The 23,875-nt window shown below is 51.2% G+C and overlaps 9 protein-coding genes across 9 annotated transcripts; 4 read left to right on the top strand and 5 right to left on the bottom strand.

Moving 5' to 3' along the window:
- Positions 1-956: 956 nt before the first annotated feature.
- Positions 957-1,307, top strand: M431DRAFT_501517 (hypothetical protein; the record flags this gene model as incomplete). Its single annotated transcript, XM_024918026.1, has 1 exon — positions 957-1,307. The coding sequence occupies one exon, from the start codon at positions 957-959 to the stop codon at positions 1,305-1,307; it is 351 nt and encodes a 116-aa protein (XP_024767769.1).
- Positions 1,308-4,128: 2,821 nt separating this feature from the next.
- Positions 4,129-5,216, top strand: M431DRAFT_335707 (hypothetical protein). The gene is made up of 2 exons (XM_024914385.1): positions 4,129-4,359; positions 4,465-5,216. The coding sequence occupies exon 2, from the start codon at positions 4,501-4,503 to the stop codon at positions 5,029-5,031; it is 531 nt and encodes a 176-aa protein (XP_024767768.1). The 5' UTR covers positions 4,129-4,359; positions 4,465-4,500; the 3' UTR covers positions 5,032-5,216.
- An 886-nt stretch (positions 5,217-6,102) lies between these two features.
- M431DRAFT_335626 (hypothetical protein) lies at positions 6,103-8,470 on the bottom strand. The gene is made up of 3 exons (XM_024914383.1): positions 7,525-8,470; positions 6,459-7,474; positions 6,103-6,271 (listed from the first exon to the last, which is right to left on the bottom strand). The coding sequence occupies exons 1-3, from the start codon at positions 8,361-8,363 to the stop codon at positions 6,216-6,218; spliced, it is 1,911 nt and encodes a 636-aa protein (XP_024767767.1). The 5' UTR covers positions 8,364-8,470; the 3' UTR covers positions 6,103-6,215.
- M431DRAFT_335667 (hypothetical protein) lies at positions 8,452-9,704 on the bottom strand. The gene is made up of 2 exons (XM_024914384.1): positions 8,654-9,704; positions 8,452-8,597 (listed from the first exon to the last, which is right to left on the bottom strand). The coding sequence occupies exons 1-2, from the start codon at positions 9,490-9,492 to the stop codon at positions 8,579-8,581; spliced, it is 858 nt and encodes a 285-aa protein (XP_024767766.1). The 5' UTR covers positions 9,493-9,704; the 3' UTR covers positions 8,452-8,578.
- Positions 9,705-9,916: 212 nt separating this feature from the next.
- Positions 9,917-11,537, bottom strand: M431DRAFT_501515 (hypothetical protein; the record flags this gene model as incomplete). Its single annotated transcript, XM_024918025.1, has 2 exons — positions 9,917-11,280; positions 11,405-11,537. The coding sequence occupies 2 exons, from the start codon at positions 11,535-11,537 to the stop codon at positions 9,917-9,919; spliced, it is 1,497 nt and encodes a 498-aa protein (XP_024767765.1).
- A 557-nt stretch (positions 11,538-12,094) lies between these two features.
- Positions 12,095-14,665, bottom strand: M431DRAFT_488036 (hypothetical protein; the record flags this gene model as incomplete). Its single annotated transcript, XM_024916526.1, has 2 exons — positions 12,095-13,608; positions 13,675-14,665. The coding sequence occupies 2 exons, from the start codon at positions 14,663-14,665 to the stop codon at positions 12,095-12,097; spliced, it is 2,505 nt and encodes an 834-aa protein (XP_024767764.1).
- A 2,154-nt stretch (positions 14,666-16,819) lies between these two features.
- On the top strand, positions 16,820-18,408 carry M431DRAFT_11236 (hypothetical protein; the record flags this gene model as incomplete). Its single annotated transcript, XM_024911831.1, has 4 exons — positions 16,820-17,347; positions 17,424-17,736; positions 17,807-18,224; positions 18,285-18,408. 4 exons carry the CDS (start codon positions 16,820-16,822, stop codon positions 18,406-18,408), a joined length of 1,383 nt encoding a protein of 460 aa, XP_024767763.1.
- A 1,102-nt stretch (positions 18,409-19,510) lies between these two features.
- M431DRAFT_11235 (hypothetical protein) lies at positions 19,511-21,043 on the bottom strand (the record flags this gene model as incomplete). The annotated part of the gene is made up of 1 exon (XM_024911829.1): positions 19,511-21,043. The coding sequence occupies one exon, from the start codon at positions 21,041-21,043 to the stop codon at positions 19,511-19,513; it is 1,533 nt and encodes a 510-aa protein (XP_024767762.1).
- Positions 21,044-23,114: 2,071 nt separating this feature from the next.
- Positions 23,115-23,874, top strand: M431DRAFT_100817 (hypothetical protein; the record flags this gene model as incomplete). Its single annotated transcript, XM_024911261.1, has 3 exons — positions 23,115-23,461; positions 23,525-23,768; positions 23,833-23,874. The coding sequence occupies 3 exons, from the start codon at positions 23,115-23,117 to the stop codon at positions 23,872-23,874; spliced, it is 633 nt and encodes a 210-aa protein (XP_024767761.1).
- Position 23,875: the final 1 nt, after the last annotated feature.

Raw genomic sequence — 23,875 nt, 5'->3', positions numbered from 1 at the left:
CACAGAATAGAGCAGAAACAGACACGGACACAGGGCGGGAACGGTATCGTCGGGCACGGAGAAGAAGCGTCGAGGATACAGTAGCGTTTGTTTCGTTCGTTGGCTTTGCTTGACTAAGTCGGAAGAGGGAAAAGTTGGCTGTCGAGTATCTTTTGGCGAGAAATGAGGTTGGTGGCATGTAATAGTAGCAAAAGGGAAGGAGGAGATCAGCATCTGGATATTAATGGACAGCGCTGGCCGTGGCGTGGAACTGGCTGGAACTGGGGTGGTGTGAGGTGGTGTGGGAAGTTGCGTAATCGCGGGCGTGCGTGGAGTGATTTTGGGATGTATGGCTTCATGATGGTTGACGATGATTCACTGGAGGGGGGACTTGTACTAGCAGGTATCTGTGCAAGTTGAGCTGGGTACTCTGCAGCGGTAGATACATCATGTCCGTCGAGAGGACAGGTCTTGTGTGATTGTGCGAGTTAGCAAAATGAGGGATAAGCACTAGCAAAAGGTACTCCAGCGAGGTGTGGCCGCAGGTACCTCGGTGAGGGGATGCCTTGGCAGGTGGGCTGACAGCAAGTTAGCGATCCCGGTCGAGACTGCGGTGCCCCGAGAACGGAGATCAGCTCAGGCAGCGCCCCGGAAGCAGCGCCGATGCAGCCATGCAACGCCTCCTTGTTGGCTTTTGAACGCATGACTTTTGAGACGCGTTGGAAAAAGGAGAAAGAGGATGAAGCAAGGCAAGTTTGACAAAAGGAAAGAGGAGAGGAGAGGAAGACAGAGGAAGAGAGAAGAGGTGGATAGGACAAGACAACAGAGGAGAAGGGAAGAAGAAGCAACAAGACAAGACAAACAAGAATTCTCCGAAAGGTCTGGGCACGGTCAAGGTCAAGCACAGGACACGCTGCCAGATTCATCTTCACGAAGCCCGTGCATGGATGCATCTCCAATAAGGCTAATGTATGAGCATGTACCAAGGCATGCGACACGGAGTAATGCCGCGTTCTCGACGTCTGTCCAGTCCAAGCGGGGTGATGACTTGGTGCATGGCATGGCATGTCGCTGCACGATTACGGAGCACGGAGGACGCCGCCCTTTTGCTTGCTGCTTGTACGGAGTATACCCGTGATGCCGTGCAAAATATACGAGCACTGGTGATGGACACAAAAGAAGGTGTAGGGCACTGCACATATGATGGCACTGCTGACGAAATGCACAAGCAAGGGGGGCACCGACGGCTGCGGCTCCGGAAGAGAACCAGCAATGAACGGGAGCGCGGATGGGCAAGACAACGGATCTTATATCTGTCGGACCCCTAGGCTGCCCAGACATCTCATTCGCGAATCCTTATTAGCAACGCAACGTGGCAACAGAACGAGTTAAACGACCACCGTTGCAGGCGCGAATCAGACGAAAGAGAAGAAGAGTAGATACTCCGTTGAGACAAAGACAACACGCAAGGGGGTGCCGACGATAGTTTGTCTCGGCCGTGTATCGCAAATAGCCAGCCCGTTTGGGCGGCTGGCCAACCATGGCCGCAGCCAAGAGATGCAGTAGGTGTGCCCAAGAGATATAGAGACCTCTAGCTGCCGCCGCCCATGGAAGCGCTATCCGGTCGCTCGCTAAAACTAAAAGACACCGTCGACATGGGGAGAGACGCCGGAACAGAGCCAAGGGCGAGAAGCTTCCAGGCTTTCTTCCTGTCCAACCATTGTCTGACGATTAGCCCGGGCTGTGACGTGCCAATCACCAATCAAGCATTCGGTCGTCGGTCATTGATCAATCAATTGTCTTGCCTGCGATCGGTGGGGTCTGCGGGGGCAAGCGGCCTCGATCTGACGGCGTGGGTCGTGGGCGAGATGACTGTCTGGGACCCCTAGACTTGCTACCGTACGTTGGTTCCTTGGCCTTTTTCTCATCATCTCTTGGATAGATCTGGCGGGGGGGACTCGACTGCCTTGTTTCGAATTCTGTCAAGGGCGCCGCAAACTTGGTCAGGGAACTGGCCTTGTCTTGCTGTTGTCGCTAGCACCATAGCACCAAGGTGGCAAGATGGTCGAATAGCTTGCGACGATCGCCAGGCTTGTTTTGCGCACCAAGTGCGGAGTGCTCGGTACCGCCGTCATCACCTGGTCTCTGCAAGCAGCATCCGTTCACGATGCGATTGTCATACCGTCGTCGTTCCCTTTGCAACCTCTACCTCACCCCCATCATGTCGCTCTACTTCATTTTCCCATCTTCCCCCCTGCTTCGCGACTGTTGAACCGCTACTCACGCGCCCGCAGAAACCAAAGCGAGGGGTGGCAGCACAGCACTGTTCCAGTCGCGATCTCATAAGTAGCTTGTACTAGCACAAGTGCTTCCTAGCGCAGGTGGGAGTGGACTTGGTTCGCGCTTCTCTGTTGGTCGGTCCAGGATTGATATATGCAGATATGCAGCAGTGTGCTGAAGTTCTCTGTCCGCTGCACGTGCAAGAGGAAGAAGGTGAGCGAAGCCTAAGACAAAACGGTCGGTAGTCGCCCAGTAGCGCCAGCGTTGCGTGTTGACTGCGACACACCTTGGCCGCGATGATGATGAGATGGGATGGATGGAGGGATGGATGGAGGGATGGATGGAGGAACGAATCCGACCGCAACCAAGCGACCTTGAGGTGTGAGGCAGGGAAGCATGTGTGCCCAACGCAGTGCCCAGCGAGGGCATCCATCCGTCATGCAGTTTCTTTCACCGACTGATTGAGACTGACTGACTGCATGTTGTCATTTTGTTTTATGTGTGTGTGAGCGTGTGCGCATGTGTGTGATGTGTCTTTGAGGTGAACATGAGCGTGGTGAGCGTGGGCATAATTCGGCATTGCAGCAGGTCGCTCAAGAGATGCAAGACTGAACAACGACTCTTCCGTGCAATCTCCCCCTCCCCTTCCCAGGCATCTACACCACCAGCAACTTGGCACTTTTGCTCCCCCTTTCTTGCACCTCTCCTGAGAAGCCCCCAACTTGCATCAACACAGCTAAGCTCTCATCTCATCACGATCGCTTCTCACCACTTATCATGTATCGCTTCTGCTGATCCATCCCATTACCGAATCAATTCCAGTAATGCCAAAAGCAGCTCCCAGGTCAGTCAGTCCCCTCGCCACTCGCTCCTCCCCCTTGCAATTCAATTCAGTTCAATTCAGAAATCCAGCCAATCATCCAATCACCGCTCAACCAGGTTCCAAAAGCTCAGAGCTAAAATCTGCCGGCCACGGGCCGCTGCCAATCAGCAACTGGCCGGCGTTGCAGCAGAAGGAGCCACTCAAGGTGCCACCCAGCATTTTGCGGGGTAACGGTTAGCCTTGACGCAGGCAGGGAAGGAGCACACGCCCCCGCTTTTGCTCGATGCACACCCTCCCCTCCGTCACTGTCTCCTTCCTTGGTTCCAGCCAGTTCTCTTGCTGCTGCTTTCTACTGCACTGTACTTGTACTTAATGCTCGACTGTTACTGCTGCTTCTTTCTCTCTATTGATTGAATACAGCCTAAGATACAGGTGATGAATCCACACTGCCCGCTAACAGCCCTAGACTGCAACTGCCCCCCGACAGCCGCAGTAGCCTATGCCACTACTGCACTGCTAACACCTAGCACGACTGAATACCTCCCCGGTACCGCACAATAGCAGCAGTCGCGGCGCGGTAACTCCGTATCTGCGACGTGCACCGCAGTAGCACCGTGCTAGAGCAATGCACACTTCCAGGACCAGGCGCCGCTAACCCGCATCCAGCAAGTGCAAACGTATGGACCTCCAACCTCTTGTTTGCTGCTATTGAAGATCGCCAGAATGCAGGAGAATGACAGGAACAAGGAGAAGAGGCCATATTTTTTGTCTTTTGCATTGCATTAGTACTCGGCAGTTTACTCGTACCATGACAGACCGGCAACTGGACGGACAAACTACGACAAAATACGAAGCAATGCGACACAATGCTGCAATGCAGGGCGGCTGTCGCTTTGAAATCCGCCTCTCTACCGTGTCCGCCTTTTATCGCAGCTACTCTACAGTATGGATTGAATTGGACTAACACTCCCGTATCACCAGATGGTCTTCCATGCGCTTCTGCAAGATGAGGCAAACGCAAACAAAGTCCATCTCACGACTTCCAGCACTTGTCAGCAGTATTCCGGCTCTCGATCGCTTCATACAGTATTCTTTGCAAACGGATGCAGTACCGTATGAGGCAACAATTACCGTCTATTATCTCCCCGCTCGCAAATCACACAGCTAAAGTTTGTCGATCAACGCAAATCATCAACCACCAACTCCGTATCCAGCCAGAACTTGGTTTCAACTTGATACATAGAGTACACAATGCAACATCATCAGTCCATCGCAATGTACGAGTACATACTCTCTGCCATGATGGCAAATTGTGGTCTCGCAAGTTCTGTCAACTTGTCGACTACGCATGTGATAACCGACGATTGATGTAGCACCGACAGGCAGCATGGCATGACCCGTGCGTTTGAAACCCCCAAATGCAACGGCACTTCTCTCCTGACATTGTACACGTTACGTGTTTTTCATCTATCCGAGTACTACGGCAGACGGAGACAGTCGAGCCATGGACCGCTCCAGAGTCGAGTCGAGAAGCCGTCTCTCGCAGCCGCCATGATATAATGTCGTTCCCTTTGATTCCCGAAATAGGCTTTCAAAAATTAAAATGGCGGTTTCACCTTGTCTGCGGCCCCCCTCTCGCCACTGCCACTGGGCAACATGACAGCTCGTCCCGCGTACAAACGCACCGCTTCCATTGGCTTCATCACTGCAATAAGCTGATGGTGGCGCCATCCTCTGCTGCCGACAAGCATCAATCCGCAGCCTGGAAGCGTTGGACCCCTCGCCTCGCCTCGCCTCGCACTGTCGCGAAACAGAAATGGCATTCCCTGCAAAAGGTGAGAGCAAGGGTCGGTGCTAAAGGCTGGGCCGCCCGGGGTCCCTCTTCCTCGTCATGCAAGATTATCTCTGCCTATGAGATTCCGACCCAAGGATGCACTAGCACCTCTTAGCCAGCGACTTGTCAAAAAGCCAATCTGCGGGGAATGCAACGAATGACCCTTTTAACCTTTGGCGTCTTAGCACACTTGCTGAGTCGAGGCGGAGCACGTGGCCTTATGTGATAAGAGATGATGGAGCTTTGCTCGAAACTCTGATTCTTGATTATGAGGACGTTGGCTGTTGACTATTTGACTATCTCCATATTGATGTAGGAGATTGGTTGTAAGCCCGCAGATCTCTTGCCAACCGTAGGAGAGGCTGAAACGAAGCAAGGCTTGAAGCAACAAACGACACGTTGCGCGTAGCGACAATGGGATCATGATGAGATATCTCGTATGACGAGTTTCCAATTGAATCGAGATGGCGCGTTTGTCTAAAAGAGGAGAAGATGATGTGCTGCAGGTGAGTCTCAGGTTATATGCATTGTCCCGATGCACTATGACGAAGGCTGTGACGAAGGCTCCCAAGGTGTACCTTTCTTTCTATGTCGATGTATCGGTAAGTCAATGAGGAGAAACAATTCGCCACCGGTCCCTGACCAACAGCGTTTGAATCCCTTTTTCTGGAGATGTGTGATAGGCTACATGTCCAACCCTTTATATCCCATGTACAACATAGCAGCCTTGCCTTGTAATTGGATGTACTGTACCACAAATTCCCTCTCTAGGATCGATCTTCGCAACGATCGACAATGAGCATTTCCAATACAAACAGTCTCAAATCACAACACACAACGCCTCACATTTAGGATCAGGTCGTATGCCGTGTTGTGAACTGAACTAATCTGCAAATGCATCGCGAAATGCATAATTGTTTGTAGTTGGGTATTTGTTTGTATTAAAACTTCAGTCTGTTTCTTCGGATCTAGTTCTGGCACCATTGTCGCGTAGCATCTGGACTGTCTTGTCGTGGCCCTCAAATAAAGCAGCCTCGAGGGCATTACCATATTCTCCCCCTTGAGCATTAACATTGGCACCCTTATCAAGCAGCATTTGCACTATTTTATCGTGTCCCTGTTGTGCAGCGGCCTGGAGCGCATTACCGTAATATCCGCCTTGAGCATTAACATTGGCGCCGTTATCAAGCAGCATTTGCACTGTTTTATCGTATCCTCTTCTTGCAGCCGCATTGAGAGCATCGCCGTGGTATCCGCCTTGAGCATTGACGTCGGCACCCTTATCAAGCAGCATTTGCACTATTTTATCGTGTCCATAGTATGAAGCCGCCTGGAGAGCATTACCGTAAAATCCTCTTTGAGCATTGACGTTAGCTTTATTATCAAGCAGCAACCGAACTATTTTATCGTGTCCCTGTTGTGCAGCCGCCTGAAGAGCATTACCGTAAATTCCACCTTGAGCATTGATATCGGCGCCCTTATCAAGCAGCAACTGAACTACTTTATCGTGTCCTTCACTTGCAGCCAGCTGGAGAGCAGTACCATGGAATTTTCCGTCTTGTGCATTAACATTAGCACCGTTATCAAGTAGTATCCGGACTATTTTATCATGTCCAGAAAGTAAAGCAGCCTGGAGAGCATTGGCGTAATGAGGGCTCGGAATATTGATGTCGGCATTTTTTTCAAGCAGCATCTGAACTATTTTATCGTGTCCTTTGCGCATAGCAGCATATAGAGCAGTGCCGTAGTAACCGTGTCGAGAATTAACGTCGGCATTCATTTCAAGCAGCAGCTGCACCGAAAAGCATGAGCCACCAAGTGACGCATAATATAGAGCTAACGAGATGTCGTATCGCCTTGGTTGCTTGGTGCGCTCCCATGGGTCTTCAGGGTCGTAGAGTGTATAGCAAATTGTCCAAGCATCCTCGCAAGAGAAGAATTCCGCAATGAGTGCACAAAGTTGTTTGTTACCACTCTCTACCACGACGGTATGATCCATCCAGTATCGTGCAGAATATTGCGCCAACCAGCATGACTGTCGAAGCTCTTTGACTGGAAGGATTTTGTCTAACTCCAATAAGTATGCAAGGCATACTTGTGCAATGGAGGCACTGGCGGTCGCTTCGTTAAAGTCTTTGCCAAAGCTTTGTGGCACTCTATTAGACAATAGATAGTCTTTCACTGATAGGTGCGCAAGCTGAAGTTCCTGTATGGCCTCCCCATTTTCCCAACTGTTGACATTCAATACAACCAAGCTAGAGCAGTAGCTTAAAATCTCCTCAGGGACCGGCATTCTGTTTTTCTTATTAAACCGAGGGCTGTTGGCTGTGTCAACAGCAATCGCGTCAACGGCTTCTTCGATTGTCAGTGGGCGTTCGGAATATGCTAAAAACTGCAGAAGACGTCTTGTATGATGCTCATGCTCGCGAGGCAAGTTGGTCAAGATCCGAGCATATGTTTCATCCAACGTCATAGGTAGGGAGTTGAGTGCTTTTTGTAAAGTCGGATAGTCAAGACAATTTTCGAGTGCGTCTAGCTGGCACGTAACCCAGCGAAACCTATGCTGTATTAGTAGATGCATATGTTAAAAAAATGATGAGCTTCTTACATTCCATTTGCCTTCTTTGATAACCCGATTTCAATTTCAACTTCAACTTCAGGCCACTCGTTCCATCTTTTCAGAGGGCCTTTATTATTTCGAACTCTTGCTTTAACGTATGCAAATATATCATCCGCAATTCGCCCGCTCTGAATTGGAATAATGTCCTGGTTGCGAGCCCATGATTTGATAGAAGACGTGATATCTTGTTCAGGACGCGCTGTGACTAAAAAATGGACGTTGGGATGTTGGAATGTTGCCAAAGCTTCTATCGACGTCAAGAGGCCTCCGGTTGGGTATTCTTTGCGCGTCTGGCACTCATCGAGTGCGTCGAGGACTATGTGGATTTCACCAGCGCGTTGCAACATGCTTTGGAACGTCGCAAAGAGCCCATCGGTACTTGGTTGACTTGTTCCTTTTCCGCAAGAGTCATAAAGCGAGTCCAAGGGCTTTTGAGCATCCTTGTTTTTGCAATAGAGCTGCAGGACGAGCGAGCTGAGCGCCTTGCCGAATAGCTGCTTATCGCTATTGGTAAAGTCGAAAAAGAAGTATAGTACGCTCTTAAAACTACCATCTTCCAGATCTTTGACGATGATAGAAGACAGCACGGTCTTGCCGCACCCGGGAATGCCTTGAAGCCACAAAAAGGAGTTGGGCTGGGATTTCCACGAAGAATATTCTTCACTCTGAAGAAGCCATTGGCCAGAATCTCCATGGCGCAGCTTGATGCCATTGTTATAATTTTCTGATGCATTGGGGGGGGAAAGCCATCGACGAAGCTCTCGAAGATGGTCACTTGTCTTTAAGGTTTGAACATCAGTGCGGGTTTCTCTGCTGCTCTCCGCCATTTGAGCAACTTCCTGGCTAACTGGAGAGATTGGTCATTCTTTAGAATTCTCAACGGTGAAATACATGTGACTAACGGTGCTGAATGACTTCCTCTATCGGCGGGGTGCTCTCAACATCGTCCCCGTCTATGGCGGTTAACAGTTCCTTTGCAAATGCAGCCGCAGTCGCAGCTGCGTAGTTCTGCCAGCGATCGTTCTTGTGTGTATCTGCATAGTCACAGATTCCCCGGATGACTATGCATGGAAAGTTATTCATTAGTCCAGCTGCTTCCATCTCAAAGCAAATGCACCTCTCTTCAAGTCGCTGCAGGACCTCGTCTCGAGAAACGCCGTCTTTTATGACCGAGTTCCCTGACGCAATGACACCGTAGTGAATCGCCGGCTTGGAAGATCGGTCCTTGCGTTTTATCTCTTTAGTAGAATCGCAATGTGCACACGCGCTGTCGTGGCCGGATGCCGTACCGTCAGTGATTGGGATGTCTATATGAATAGAGGACGCCATGAACAACCGATCATTTTCTATGCCCTGGTAGATGAAGCCTGAAGCTCCGTTCTCTCCCGGTTCTTTCATCTTGGGGTAGCGCTGCACCATGTCCTCTAGGATCGTGGGTATTTGGGAGTCTTCTATCAAGTGCTCTGCCTTGAGCGCTTGAAGGCCTTTCAGAAGGACGTCCGGAGGCGCGCTGAGCTGACCAACGCGCTCAAACTTGCCGTCCTTTTTCAGTTTACCGAGGTCGTACTGGACCACTCCTGGGCTTGTTCCAGTGGGTTGGCTAACGACGACATCACCAAGGCGAATGTCAATTTTGTCCTCCAATCTAGGGACTCCGGCCCCAATGCCGACCATGAGGCCAAACCGGATATGTGGAAGAGAGCTAATCATGCTCGAGGCGGTCGTGGCTGCGGATACGGTGCCATAGCTTCCAGCGGCCAAAGACGCAATAACAACATTGTGCTCTCCAATCCTGCCCCAAGTATAGGTGTTGGTGTCTTTTGGGTGCTTTTTAAATTTCTGCGGCTTCCGGTGCTTTTCATCGAGCACAGCCATTGCTGCTGCCAGCTCCTTGTCAAGAGCGGTAATTATGCCAACGGTATACTGTCGAGAATCTGAAAGCTGCGGCGTCGCCATGCTGTCTTTTTATAGAGGAAGACTCTTCGTTATATCTTTCGTCGTCGTCCGATGGGAAAATGCAGTTAATAAATCCACGTAGGCGTGTCTATTTGACCAACTCATAGAGGATAATAGGAAAACAAGATTTGGGTGCGTATTAAAATCTCAGAGCCTCGTCAAGTTGGGCATCAACGCGCCCATGTTCAGCGTCGGACATCCTTGCAACAGGCTCTTGTTTGCCAGCGCCCATGATTAGCATCTCGGTACTGTATCTCGACCAATGAGGGTGATTGGGTGTGTTGATTCCGAAAGTTATTGGATATATATATCAGCCTCATTCTCTAAGCCTTTGATACGCACGAGAGAGAAATTCCTATTGTGCCGCACCATATGTATAACAAAACAGGTCGTTCAAATATGGATATCGTATATCTCTTCTCAATCAACTTCGTCTCTGTCCACACAACCCACACATTCCGCAGTCTTGCGCATTCACATACGCTGTGCCAGTACACGCCGCGCTCTCGCACCGCCAGCCCGGCGTGAGAGATGGGTAGAGGACGTTTGCGCATATTGCGCACGTCACTGCTGCTTGAGAATTTTCAAACGAGCACATTGAGCAGATTAACGATGATGACCTTGTTTCTGCTGTAGTTTTGTTTGAAGGGATTTTTGAGGAAGTTGGCGTCGTCGTAGTAGTAGAGGTTGATTGTTGATGTCTTTTGTCCGTTGAAGGTGAATCTTTGCCCGGACCTGATTTGGTAGATCTGTCGTTTTTGGGTTTGACGTGCGGTATCGATGATAGTCGTATAGATGAAAGGTCACCATCATCTACAGCCTCCGGCTTGATAGACAATCCCGTTTTCTCCCGTTTTACCACATGTTCTGGTTGTTGTTGACTCTTCTCAGATGAACGAAGGTTTAACGTCTCGCCATCTAGATCCCGTTTGACCTTTCGTCTGCCGAACAATCCGTGTAATTGATCGAGTTCGTTCCTCGCATCGGCGTCATTCGCATCTTCGTCTTCGCACACCTTGACCATGTCGCCGCCATGTCTATCCACCATCCTCGATCCATCCACATCAACAGCCGCTTTGGTATCCGCACCCACCTCTTCGTAGTCGCTTGAATCACCATCAACATCCCAATTCTTCGTATCCTCATCCTCTTCTTCCTTCTTAGTATCTTCCTTGCTCTGCTCAAACCTCGCCAATGCCGCAGCTGCACGGAGTTCTCGGCCCCGTAAACTGCCCGCCACCCTCGGTTTCGCAAGCACCCGCTTGCCCTTCTCGAGCTTCACCTTTTCCTCCTCATCTGCTCCAAGCGCAACGCCATTCTTGCCAAACTTTTTGAGAATCCTCTTCTCTTTTCTCTCTTCATACGTCAACACAGGTTTAGCCTTGCGTTTCCTCCCCCGCGATCGATATGTCCCGCCGCAAAGATGTTCCGGAAGAATTTCATCCGCCAGAACGCTGTTCTTCTCCCACTCTCCAGTCCCCAGCGTAGTTCCTCTCCCCCAAAGGCCATCGCCTTTGTATCCTTCTGCCCATAGCTCCTGCATCTGCGCGGCATACTGGTTCCGCACTGCCCAAAACGCCCTGGAATGGTTCATCTGCGCGCAGTGAGCCAGCTCATGCATCATGACCATCTGGACATAATTGAACGGGAGCCACCGCCCGCTCCCGGGGGATTTGAGAACCAGCTGTATCACCTCTCCAGCGTTAAAATTGCGGCCCACGAATTCCCGATTAGGAGGAAATTCCTCCAACGACATGACGTGAATATGGTGCTTGCGCATCACAGGAACTTTTTTAAATAGGTCAGTCCAAAATGCTCAGAAAACGGAAATAGGAATGGAAATGCTGAGAATGGAAATGATGGATATGGAAAGGGATGGGAAAGTAGAAAACAGGGGTTCCCAAAAACTCACGACATTGCGCTGCAATCCTCTCCAAAAAGTCCTGCGCGATTTTCTCATCCCGTCCTTTTAACGGTTTAATAAAGACAATATGCGGATTGGGCTGTGAAGTTTTCACGTTAAGACGCTGGATGCCGATTGGCATGATGAACAGTCTATGACGATTAATCGAAATGAGAGAGTGTTGATGCACCAATCATCAAAAGAGGGGTGAATGCAATGATAATTCACGGAGAGAAGATGACAAGAATGAGTATTCACGAGTATTTGGGATGCACGCGAAGAAAGTGAAGTGACGAAAAGTTATCTTGGGTCGTGTCCTGATTCACGCGGGTTTCTTACACGAAATCAGGTGACCAGTGGCGATTTCTTTTCTACTACTAACTTTATTCACATTAAGAAGCAACGACCAACATTAACAATACATCATTCAATAAATATTAAAAATTGAGAGATATATAATTTATCATCACCGAAATCAGGCAAAAATCATGCAGTTATAAATTTGTTTGTGAAAATAACCATCAATTCCAAAACTCGCGATTCCTAGGTCTGTATATGCAGTTGTGTGATCTACCCTAAAAAGACAACGAATGCTCCGCCTTGCTAATGCATTTATCATGTAACTGGCGATTGATGGCAAACATGACGCCGTACCCGATGCTTCGCTAAATGACAATCCTGTTCGTCCCCAGTGCCTCTTCACCCGCTGCTGCTCGCCTCCATTCTGGCTTCTACATTTGCAATGGCGCTCTGCACAGCACTGGTCAGGTCTACGTGGAATAGGGGGTTGTCTAAGCCGCTGATGATGGCCCCCTTTCGTTTGTATGCCGGCTTGGGAGATCCTCCCAGTTTCTCTGCGAGATTACTAGGCTTCGGTGCTTCCTCCTCCTCTTCTTCAACCATGGCAGTGGCCTTTGCCATTTCCTCATCTCCTGGTCTGTTAGCCATGATGGATAGTTCTCTCTTAATGGCGTTCTCCTCAGCAACTGCTGCAGCAGAGTCTTTCCCACCAATCTCTGCGACGCTAAAGATGGACTTCCACCTATGCGGAATGCCATCCCGCGACTTTGTGGGAGTGCCGAATCCTCCGGCGATGAGCGCTCGCCTGGTCCATCGATTGTTGATGCATGCGACATGCCAGTCTACAACATCTGGGGCTGTGTATGTATCAAGCACGTTCCGCACATCGATAAGGCGCTGGACCGACGTGATGTCCACATTGTTAACAGAACTAAAGTCGAGAATGATGGCCTTTAGGGTCGGCTTTTGGCCGTGGTCGGGATCCTCCCTGGACTTTCCAGGCTTTCTAGGACCTGGATTGCTCCACGACCGGTCGCCCTTGCGCTCATACGTCTCTGGGCTGGTTCGGCGTGTGCGTGCATAAATGAAGCCAGTCAAGTATTCCAAGGCATGGTTCGCACTTGGATAGTTGAATCCCTCGGAGAAACGGTAGATGAAGATGCCGGGGTATGGGTTTTCCAACTCCACCTCGGGGTTGGAGCCATCGCCGTGGTCAAGTGGCAGGAAAATATTCCTGGCAGCATTCTCAACCCTTTCCTCAAATGTGCCATATTCTCCCACCAGCTGTTTGTGGTTGTCTCCAATAACATGGTCTCCCAGGACGGAGTGGACTTTGACTTTGCCCAAGAACCGCCCACGCGCCTTCAAGATGCGATATATGAGAACGGCAGCCGATATGCACACAGTGGCATATAGGCCGTCCTCAATCTGCGCAAACACGCTAATGAAGACACCGATGAAGAAGATGAAGACTTCTATGGGCGAGACTCTCCAAAACTGATACAGCGTGTTTGGCGGCGTGATCAAGTCTCCGACGGCGTGGATAATAACCGCTGCGAGGACTGCGTTAGGAATGTAAAAGAAGACGGCCGTCAAAAGGTAGGTGGCCAAGAGCACAACCAGTCCGGTGACGAGACCCGCAGCAGGAGTTCTGACGCCAGCTTTTGATTTGATGGCTGTTCGGCTGAAAGACCCGGTGGACGGATAGGCCCCGAGAAATGAACCCAACAGGTTGGTCATGCCAATAGCAACCATTTCCTGCGATGGGTCAATGGTGTAGTTATTCACCCTGCCAAAAGACTTGGAGATGGCAATATGCTCCACCAACATGACGATAATACCTGCCGGAAGGTGGGAAGCAAACTTTGACACAAGTCCTGGCGGGATCTCTGGAACGCCGCCGTGCTCGAATCCTAAGGTTGATGGTTAGAACATGATCATCTGGGTGCTTATACCCTAGAAGGCTTTTGAACGCTTACCTTTCGAAACATTCCCTAGAACACGAACCGCCGGGTGGGATTTCCGATCCTTGTTGATCAGCCAACTCACCATGGTGTAAAGGAGAATGACAAACACTGTCCGCATGGTGTTGAGGAAAAAGATGATGCGCTTATTGGCTGGCCACCTTTCGGCGGCCCTGGTCAAAGTGTATCGTATCAGATAGAGGAAGAAGAGAGCCGTAAGACCAATGGCGGCATCAAGCTTGGTTTCAGGCAAGTGCTTCAGTGTGTTGATGATGACCTTGTATGCCGGGTCTCTGTTGGAAAAGCCTGTGATGCCAAACAGCGAAGGGAGTTGACTGGCGCCAATAGTAATGGCAGACCCCGTCATGAAAGCCGAGAGTGAGGTGATGGAGATGAGATCGACTATCCAGCCCAGGCGAAGGAGGCCAATGCCGAGAACAATACTACCGGCAATGACAGCAAACGCCGTAGCCACGATGTTTGGAGGAAGATCACCTCCGACGTCTGCCACTACCGTTCCCACGACAGTGGACAAGACAGCTACCGGTCCAATAGATATATCTTTGGATGTGCCAAAGATCCAATAAGTGACTGGTCCAATAAAGGACGAGTACAGGCCAAACTGAGGAGGGAGATTTGCCAGCAATGCATAAGCCATGCCCTGAGGGACGAGGACAGCTCCGATAGTGATGCCGGCCACAACATCGCCGGCGAGCCATTGCAAGTTGTAATGAGGAAGCCAAGAGATGAAGGGAAAGAGAGACTTGACATAGCTTACGACCTCGCCCCGCGTAGGAAGCTGGTCATTGAGCCATTCTGAAGTAGTAGGCGGCCCTTCGATTGGATGTTCGCCGCTTCCAGTAGAAAAGACAGACTCGCCTCTGGTGACTGGGTCTTCGTACCGGTAAGCATTTTCGTCGTCATCCTGGAGTTTGATGCCCAAGACTCTGGCCAATGCCTGCCCGGCCTTGGTGGACGCTCCGCTCGATGTTCCACTTCCACTCATGGTCGGAAAGAAGGTTGTCCCCTGATGGCGTGGCGGAGGTGAGGGAAGAGGCCCAGCTGGGCGAGAGATGTAGAGGGACGAGGAGAAGGAGAGCAACGGTGAGATGTCTGGCTATTAGTACACCATGCTCTCTATCCCTTGTTTTCTATATGTTCGGACCGTCGCTTTGCTCCCCCCACCAAAAACTGCGTCGTGGCGATGGTCCGGCGCGGCGTGATGTCGGGCAGCGGCTCTGGCACGCACACTGCGGTTCTAGAGCATCAGCTGAGACAGTCACGGCAAGGGACGTGTAAGCTGCAAGAGGAAAGACATGAGCTATTTGGATCAACAAGACATGAGGTATCTAGAACTAGATGCTGGGTGCAGGGCGGGGAGATGGCGTATGGCGTCTCGTGAGCTGAGCAACGAGATGTGGTTGGTGCAGCTAGTCAAGTAAGATGGCTTACCTTGTCGACGATCAGCAACCAAAGAAACAGGAGTGTTGGTTTTAAGACAAGAAGAAGTGGAAGTGATAATTTATACAATTCAAGGTAGATGGGACAAGATGAGACGCGAGGAGTTGAAGGAAAATCTTAAAATATATAAAGAAGAAACGCACCAGATGCTGCGCTTGCCTCGAAGCTTGAACAAAGTAAAGTAGATGGATGGTAGCTGCCGAAGAGCCGTTACGGGCAGTCGGGAGGCTTGCTGCTTAAACCCATCTGACAAATAGTCGTATGAGGGAATAGAAACCCAGAAAGAATTGAGATGGACATTCCGAAAGGGGCTTGATGTCTCCCGAACGTCATGTTCTCCATCGAATGGACGTTTATAAGCGCCAAATCCGCCGTCGAGACGCATCATCAACGGGGCAGATAATTGGATCGTGGGTTTGGGCCAGGGGGCCGAGCACGGCTTCAGACGAATCTCCCCACAAATCAGCCAAATGTCGCCATCGCGTCTAGGCCGCTTCTGTTTTAGAGCGGCTGGGCCATCTAGATTTTTGATGTGATGTCCGCGCAAAGTTTTGTCTCGGTAAAGAGAGTCGAGTCGGGTCAGGGGATGTAGCGGCGTGCCTTTTTCCTATGTAGCGGCGTGCCTTTTTCCTTTTCTCGCAAGGCAGACAGACGGACGTTGCATCTCCGTTAAAGAGCAGTAAGTCAGCTGTCTGCTGCTTGCTGGTGGCGTCAGATCCTAAGTTACCCCATGCTAACTCTTCCATCGTTGGTAAAAGTAAAAGGTAAAAATGCTGCACCAGCCAGCACTAATACGACGCCTCCATTGTTGAACGTGGCCTCCCCTCCCGTGTAAGTGAGAAGTGAGTTGAACATGGACTAAAGTGCGAGACCCTGCCTCGAGCAAGCTTATTCGGGCTTGCCTGTGACCATGTGAGCTCTTTCGCAAACAAGTTCCTCTCTGCAGCACAGTAGCATTGGCCATGTCCAAACAGATGCGTTCGTAACGACCCCAAGCAGGTCTCAGCCGAGTGCAGACATGCAGCCCATGTGATGCCTCGTGATGCGGGGGAGCTGAGCCGTCAGCAGGGAAATGAAGTCATCTTATGCAACCCTGTTGGGTGCTGTTGCTGGAGATGGTTGGAGATGTGGATGGACGGTTGCAATGGCGATGCCTGGAGTTGAGGGGAGGGAGCAAGAGTTGAGGTTCGATGACCAAGACAGATCTATTCGGATCTTCGCGCGCCCGAGGTTCCGGAGTCGCTGCATCTACAGCACTAGGTGCAGCAGCTTCAGTGGCCAAGCCCCGCTAGAGGCCGGAGGTTGAGGCGCTGTAGATGAGGCTCTAGAGCATGGATGGAAGCGCACTCGACGTCATCTCAGATCAAATGCACTGCAAGCTTAAACTGCTGACAAAAGACGATGCATGTCACCGTCGATAATCGACATGAAGTGCATTCTGGGCCATGATCATGATGGCTCCCCGTGTCTGCGGATTTCGAGTTCTCCCAATATGTAATACCCCGCGAAAAGAAGGACAATCACGCCAGACATTTCTGCTGCCAATGGCTGAAGGGAGAGCTGCTGATTGATGTTTTGGCTCATGCAGCCATCCCATCTCATCGTGTGTTGTGCTAAACAAACCCCCACGCCAACAACACCAAACGCGTGCTTCATTCGAACCTTGCAACATCAACATCCCCCAATTCCCACCACAACAATGTCTGGCCCTTTTCATCCCGCCCAAGAAGCTCCCGCCGCTCTTCTCTCCGTCCAGCCTCTCCAACCCCCGCCATCCCCACAGACGCATCGCGCCCTGCGACGCCTCCAGTCCGCTCACGCCCTGGGAGCCCGAGCAGCCCAGCAGGCGTCGCTCCTCTCACAGCAGCGCCGCGAGCGCCCTCTGTCTCCCAGTCGAAATGCCGCCGATTCCGCTGATTCCACATTGATTGCAAACACCACTGCCCTCACCAATGCGAATCTCAACGCAAATGCTGCCGCAAACTCGACGGTGCGGACGCGAGGTCGTGCCAACAGCGATGCCACGCTGCCTCCTCCACCATATAACCCGCCCGCCGCGGTAAACACCCGACGATCAGGCGTCAAGAAGCCCGTCTTTTCGCATGGGCATCTTTCCCTGCAGCAAATCATCCGCGAAGGCCCCAACGATGGCGACTTTAACGGAGCTCTGGAGAGCGCGAGGTGGAAAGTCATTGATGAAGGCGTCAAGGCTGCAGAAGATGGAATGGTGCGTTCACCTCCCCCCGGATATATATAGGGAGAGAATGAAGCTGGCTGACTCTAAAATTTGCGATTGGAATTAGTCTCCCCTGAGAATCTACGTCTGGCTCGTCCTCCTCGACGCCCCCATCATGTCCACAGACGAATACCTCTCCCTCATCCACCGCGGCGCCTCTCCGGCCTACGCCAAGATTCGAAACGACACATTCCGCACCTTGACCACCGATCCTCTATTCCGACGCCGCGTGAGTGAAGCGAGCTTGATCAGGCTGTTGAATGCCATTGCCTGGCGGCTTCACGATTCAAGGGAGGAACGCCAGAGCCGTCCGGGCAGCAGTCATTCGTCTCTGCCTGCGCGGGAGACTGTCGGTGGCAGTGTCTCTGGATCTCAAGCCAGTACGTCTTGACACAACCAGTCAACTATATATATGTTTATACTAATACTAACACTTTGTTTCCCGTGTAGGGTCTGGCGCAGTTCTCGAACCAGGCGTCTACGTCCAAGGCATGAACGTCCTCGCCGCCCCATTCCTCTACGCCGCGCGAAGCGAAGCCGAAGCCTTCGTCGCCTTCCACTCTCTGCTCACCCGCGAGTGTCCCGGCTACATCCGAGGCGCCATGGACGGCGTGCACCGCGGGCTCGCCCTGGTGGATAAAGTGTTGGCGATTGTCGATCCTAAACTCAGCATGTATCTGACGACAAAGGGGCTCTCGGCCGAAATCTACGCTTTTCCTTCTGTGTTGACGCTGTGTGCGTGTACGCCGCCATTGCCTGAGGTGCTGCGTCTTTGGGACTTTTTATTTGCGTACGGGCCGCATCTTAATATTGTTTGTATTGTGGCACAGCTTACCATTATGCGGTCACAAATTCTTCAATCTCAAAGGTATTCTTTCTCATATCTCCAAGTAGAATTATCATTATGGCTTCTGACTTTGCTTTTCAGTCCAAATAAGCTGTTACGATCTTTCCCACAACTGAATGCCGATCTCGTCAAGAGCGTGACCATCAGCATTATCAAGAAGATACCAGACGACCTTTACGAAGAAATCGCCACGCACGCCATGTAAAGAGCAATGAGAGCGAGCACAGTCTCCAACATTAAATGTGATATAATTCACAAATTAGACCATTGGCAGGCCTCGTGAAAGGCTAGCCACGTGTTTGATGCGTCGCTAGTCATGACGACGTCGTCTTGGTTTAACGAAGTTGGCATCACGGCTCTCCGGCCCGGCATCAGTCTTGGCGTCGGGAAAATCTCCTTGGAAGAAGTATTCGGAAGATCCTTTCCATTTGTTCACATACGAGCACATGTCTAGCCTATTTGTTATTGGTAATATCTAGAAACCAATCTAGAGTTTCAACTGATGGAATATGAAGAAACGGAATCAATACAATTTACACGCGGTTCAAGCGACGGAGATGGATAGAAGAATAACGAACCTGGCAGCATTAGTCAAGAGACTGGGGTATAACACAGCTACCTGCATGTAGGTAGGGGATCTCGCTGCAGGGACCACAGCGCCAAGAAAGCATTACGACTCAGATGATGAAACCTGCGACCATACAAATAAATGAATGAAATTCAGCTAATGAGGATTTACGTCAAGAAAAAAAGGGGCCCAAGAGTAAGGAGACTTTGGCAGCCCCCCTTGGGAATATAGCGTTTTGTATTAAATCTTTGAAACAAATGTAGTACCGGTTTTGTGTGTGAATTGATTACAGTATATATGTACTTCTAAACCCAATAAAGGATTTATGCAAAAGTAAAAACCAAGGGCCATTGTAAGAATCTTTCAAGGCCGAAAGTGCCATGGGCCATGCATCAAACAGGGGGCAATCCAACGTGCCGCTCGTGAGGAAAACAAAAATGCTGCTAGCAATTACAAAAAATAAAGAACGCCACTTGTATCCATGCAGAAAATGAAAAAAGGAATCGAAGAGAAAAAGTGTATACACAAGAATCGAAACCAAACCTAATGGAAGGGGGGCGCTGAGCCGCTTGTACATGTACGGTCGACTTTTGAAATCCAAAACTCGCATATGACTTTGACATGTCGAAAATGAATCATTGCTTTTTGAAAGTCATGTTTCTTTTTGGGGGATGAATTGGCCTGCTTTCTTTTTTTGCTTTGTCTCGTGTCGCTCGTGATAAATGCCGAAGAATAACGTCTAATAGGCGGGACAGCCGTCCTGGGCCCTATGGAAAGCATTGGAGAAAAACTCCTGCATGGCGGTGTAGTGGAAGATGATGCCGCCCAGAACAGCCGCGTGCCACAAGTTGTGGCTGCCACCGATATAGTCGAAGCAGCCAGGGAACCACCGCTCAGGCACCTTGCTGGCGTAGACGACGGCGCCGCTAAAGTAGACGAGCAGGGACTTTGTGATGGGGGAGTAAAAGTTGTAGACGAACTCGGGCCCGTGGGAGAAGTTGAGCTGCAGGATGGGCATGAAGCCCGTCAGGGCGAGGCCAACAAAGAAGCCGACGCGGGTCCAGGACATGTCGGCGCCGTTGAACTTGGGGTGCCAGGGCAGGATGACGCCGGCGATGCCGAGCATTGCGGTGAGGCACATGTACGTCCACCGGCTGATGGGGTCGCAGTAAAACGCCGTGTACTCGGTCGTCATGATGGAGGCGGCGATGAGCAGCGAGATACCGGTGTAGTCGACGCAGGCAAACATGGACACGGCCTTGACGTCGGCGACGGCGCTCATGGTGTGCCAGATGGTGGAGCACACCAGCGTCAGGCAGGCCATCATGAAGAAGATGGCGGCAACGACAACATCCGTCTTGGTGCTGAGGTAGAAGTTGGCGCTGCTGGGGTAAAAGTAAAAGGCCACGGCCAGCACCAGGATCAGGCCCAGGGCGTGCGACCAGATGTTGATGAACTCGTTGGACATGTTGAAGATGGACTGGACGCACTCAATCTTGGTCTCGCGGAAGCGGTAACCTCTCTTGATGTGGGGGTTGTTTCGCCATGGCGAGGGCAGTTCGTCGTAAAGAAGCAGTCCTCGATCTCGTGCCAGTACCACGGCCTGCTGGATGTGCTCCTCCAGGGACAAAGCAGCTCGCACAGCACGCTCGATACCCTCGTCAACGGCAATCTTTGCCCGCTCGATGCTCTCGTTGGCAACCCTGCGGCCCTCGTCCATAAATGCCTCGGCTGCGGTGGCGGCGTTGGCGAAGCCCTGCTCGCGCAGCTTGTAGGCGCGGGTTTCGAACTCGGACAGCATGCCTTCCAGCAACTCGATTCCCAGGACGGCCTTGTCGTGCAGCGTCTCGGTGGCCTCCAACGTCTCCTGGTACCGGGTCTCGAGGGTTTCAACCATGATGTGGAGCCTACGTCGACCAGCGCCGATGACCTCCTCGGACGCCTGGGAGCATCTAGTGCGGACCGTCTGAAGGGTCGAGAATGCGCGGGAAATGCTCGAGTCCTTGCTGAGATCGACATAGTTTTCGACAAACTCCAGGCGGCGCTCCAGCTCGGTCAGGAACAGGTCGACCTTGAGCAGCAGGTTCTCCTCGCCCTCCATGATGTGGCCGACGATAGACTTTCGCCGAGGGATAAAGAAGGAGTGCCGTCGTCGTTTTGCTTGTTGGGCGTCGCGGCGCTGGTCAGAGCCAGTGGCAGCGGCAGTCGAAGCAGCGTCTTTGTCGTGAGCGAAGCCGCACGCGGACGTGAGGGCAGTCGTAACGCCCGCCATTTTTGATGAAAGGATGAGGAGAAGTTTAGGGGAAGTCAGCCGCTATCATGTCAGTTTAAAGATTCCAGCGACGAAATGTCTTGGATTTGGTCGGAGCGCCAGACGGGCTGTGTAGAGGCACGAGCGCTGATGAGTGCGGATGATTGGCCCAAAGCAAACCAGGCGGCGAAACCTGATTGATTGTCCAGAAGTTTAAAAAAAGAGGCGATAAGGGAAAAAATGAAGACGAAAAGAGAAACGAGATCTGGTTGCAGAGACGATTTGCTGATCGGAAGAAGCGGGACGAAGCGGTTAATTGGCTAGAGAGGCTTTTTGCGTGCCCCAAAAGTGCAGTTGGGTTGATGGTTCGGTTCGTCTTGATGCGGGTCGGGAGCTTAATTGGGGGATTGAAAGCCGCCAGAGGGGCCGCGATTGGCTGCGGAGGCCAGGGGAAGATGCAGAAGAGGGAAAAAAGAGGGCGGCACTAGATGCAGACTGCAGCTCAACAGTTTCTGTGATAGTTGGTGTTGAGGATTTTGAAAGGTAGAGGAGAAGTTGGGAGTTGGAAGAAGGTGAGCAAAGAATGAGATAGATGGGCAGAAAATGCAAGTACAGAATACGAAGTCAAGGAAGTACAAGTACAGCACAAAACCCGCGGGAAAGTACAGGTAAGATGGAAGTCGGGAGGCTGGTAGCTTTGTACTTGTACGTTTAGCACCGCAGCACAGCCTTGGGTAAGACGAATCGGATCAAAGAACTGCGAGAGAAGAAAAAAAAAAAACTTAGTGACGGACAAGCCCGAACTGTCCACTGTTTCTGCAAGAATGTGCGGGCAAGCCACGCTCCAGTATTTTTCCAGGGCAAACGGGCTCGATTGGTTTGTTTCCGCAGATCGGAGTATTTTGCCATGGGCCAGGATCTGTTTGGCCAGTGAGACGGGCAGGATGGACAGGCCTCGGGATTCCCTGTCTCTCTAACTACGGTAGTCCATCAGGTGCTCTGGGGGGAAGGATCGAATGAATTTCTGGGGGTTTGAGGGGTGTTCACATGCCAACTGCTGATGTTAGTACGGGTAAACTTGCCTCTTACTAAGGTGATCTATAACTGTATGAACATTGACAGAAATAGTGAGAAGGTGATGAGGGAATTGAGATCAGCAGCACAACCTCTTTCGTCTAAACTCATGTCAACCGTAAACCGAATTACCGTAACTGCACTGGCGAATCGTCATCTCGTCCTAGGTACCTGCAGCAACCAAGTCCATTATGCACTCCAAAATTCAGTGTTCAAACGTTGCCACCACCATTCAGGGATTATTGCCTCCTAGGGTAATCATCCCAGCTGAGCGCCAAAACGGCATGACTGACTGACATCTGCACGTTACAAGGAACAAGGACCGGGACGGCAGACGCTCAATTGATTCGACACCGGCTGCGTCTTTCCCTCCACATTCTCCTTTTAAACCACCACTTGCTAATTTCCCGCCTTTCCGGCTACCGATACTGTGTGTACACGTGCGTGGCCCATCCATCTCATCTCATTCGTGTCTGGTGCATCCTCGTCCTCATGGCGGCTTTGTACTCGTACAGACGGTGCTCGGGACGCTGTGGCCCGTGCAATTACGTTTCCAGCACGGTTATTCAATTCTAATTCTAATTCTACCTTGTTGTTTCGTTTGTAGGTAATTCATTAATACGTGTAAATCACATGTAAGATTGTAATACTTCATAACTGTAACTGTAATTGTACCTTCATACACAGGTGCACAACAGCACTGTCACTCGCTGTAACAAGCGGTATCCCTGCGCAGCCTTGCGCTAAACAGCATTGAACTACAGCACAGGCAAAAACACCAACCACTAGTACCCAATTCTCTACAGCCTTGCTATTTTGCAGTTTGTCATTCCTTCATCAACTGCCACCACCATCTCATCATCGACCACCCCATCCTCTATCTCTACCTCGACGCTACACGAACTCAATCACCCAAACCAATCAATTAATTCATCAGTCAATCAATCAACCAGCTACCATTCCTCCCTCCCGCTACTCAACCATCAGCTCCCAACTCTCAACTCTCAACAACAGCAACATGGCCATTGAAAAATCCATCACAGACCCTTCCCTCGCCGCCGTCCTCCAAATCTCCGACCAAGCCCGCGACCAGGCCCACGCCCTCCTCCAGCTCGCCGACACCGCCAGCGACGGCCGCGCCACCGCCGACATCCAGGCCGAGATCGCCAAGCAGCAGAAGCAGCTCTTCACAAACATCTCCCACCTGCGCGGCCTCCACCGCAACGCCTGCCTGTCCGCCCGCGACACAAAGGCCCAGACCGCCGAGGCGCGCCAGGAGGTTGATCGCTTGCATCTGCAGCTGCAGAATCTCTACTACGAGCAGCGCCATCTCCAGGGCGAGATTACGGGCTGCGAGTCTTACGAGTAAGAACGCCTTATTTCGTTTTTTGACGTGTCAATGGCTGACTATTATGTGTTTTCGCACAGTCACAAATACCAGCAGCTGCCTCTCATCCCCGTCGAAGAATTCCTCGCTCTGCGCCCCGAATACGCAGACTCCAACGATGACGAACGCATGTTTGCGCGCATCGAGCACGAGCGCGAGGAGCGCGAGATCCTGGAGCAGCGCCGCCAGGAGCTCCTCAAGCGCAAGCAGAAGCTCATCAACGACAACAAGCGGAGAAAGGATGACTTGGCTAATCTAGATCAAGACCTGGAAAAGTTTATCGATGTATGTTCTAGCAGTTCCCTCCTATTTTACTACCGTGACGCTCTGTGCTGACTCTCTGTTGAAGGCTGCAAAACCAATTCTCGAACTGTTTGAAAAGGCACCTTGAG

This window comes from Trichoderma harzianum, assembly GCF_003025095.1.
Source record: "Trichoderma harzianum CBS 226.95 unplaced genomic scaffold M431scaffold_29, whole genome shotgun sequence".
NCBI classification, from domain to species: domain Eukaryota; kingdom Fungi; phylum Ascomycota; class Sordariomycetes; order Hypocreales; family Hypocreaceae; genus Trichoderma; species Trichoderma harzianum.
This window is presented reverse-complemented; position numbering and strand designations above follow the sequence as displayed.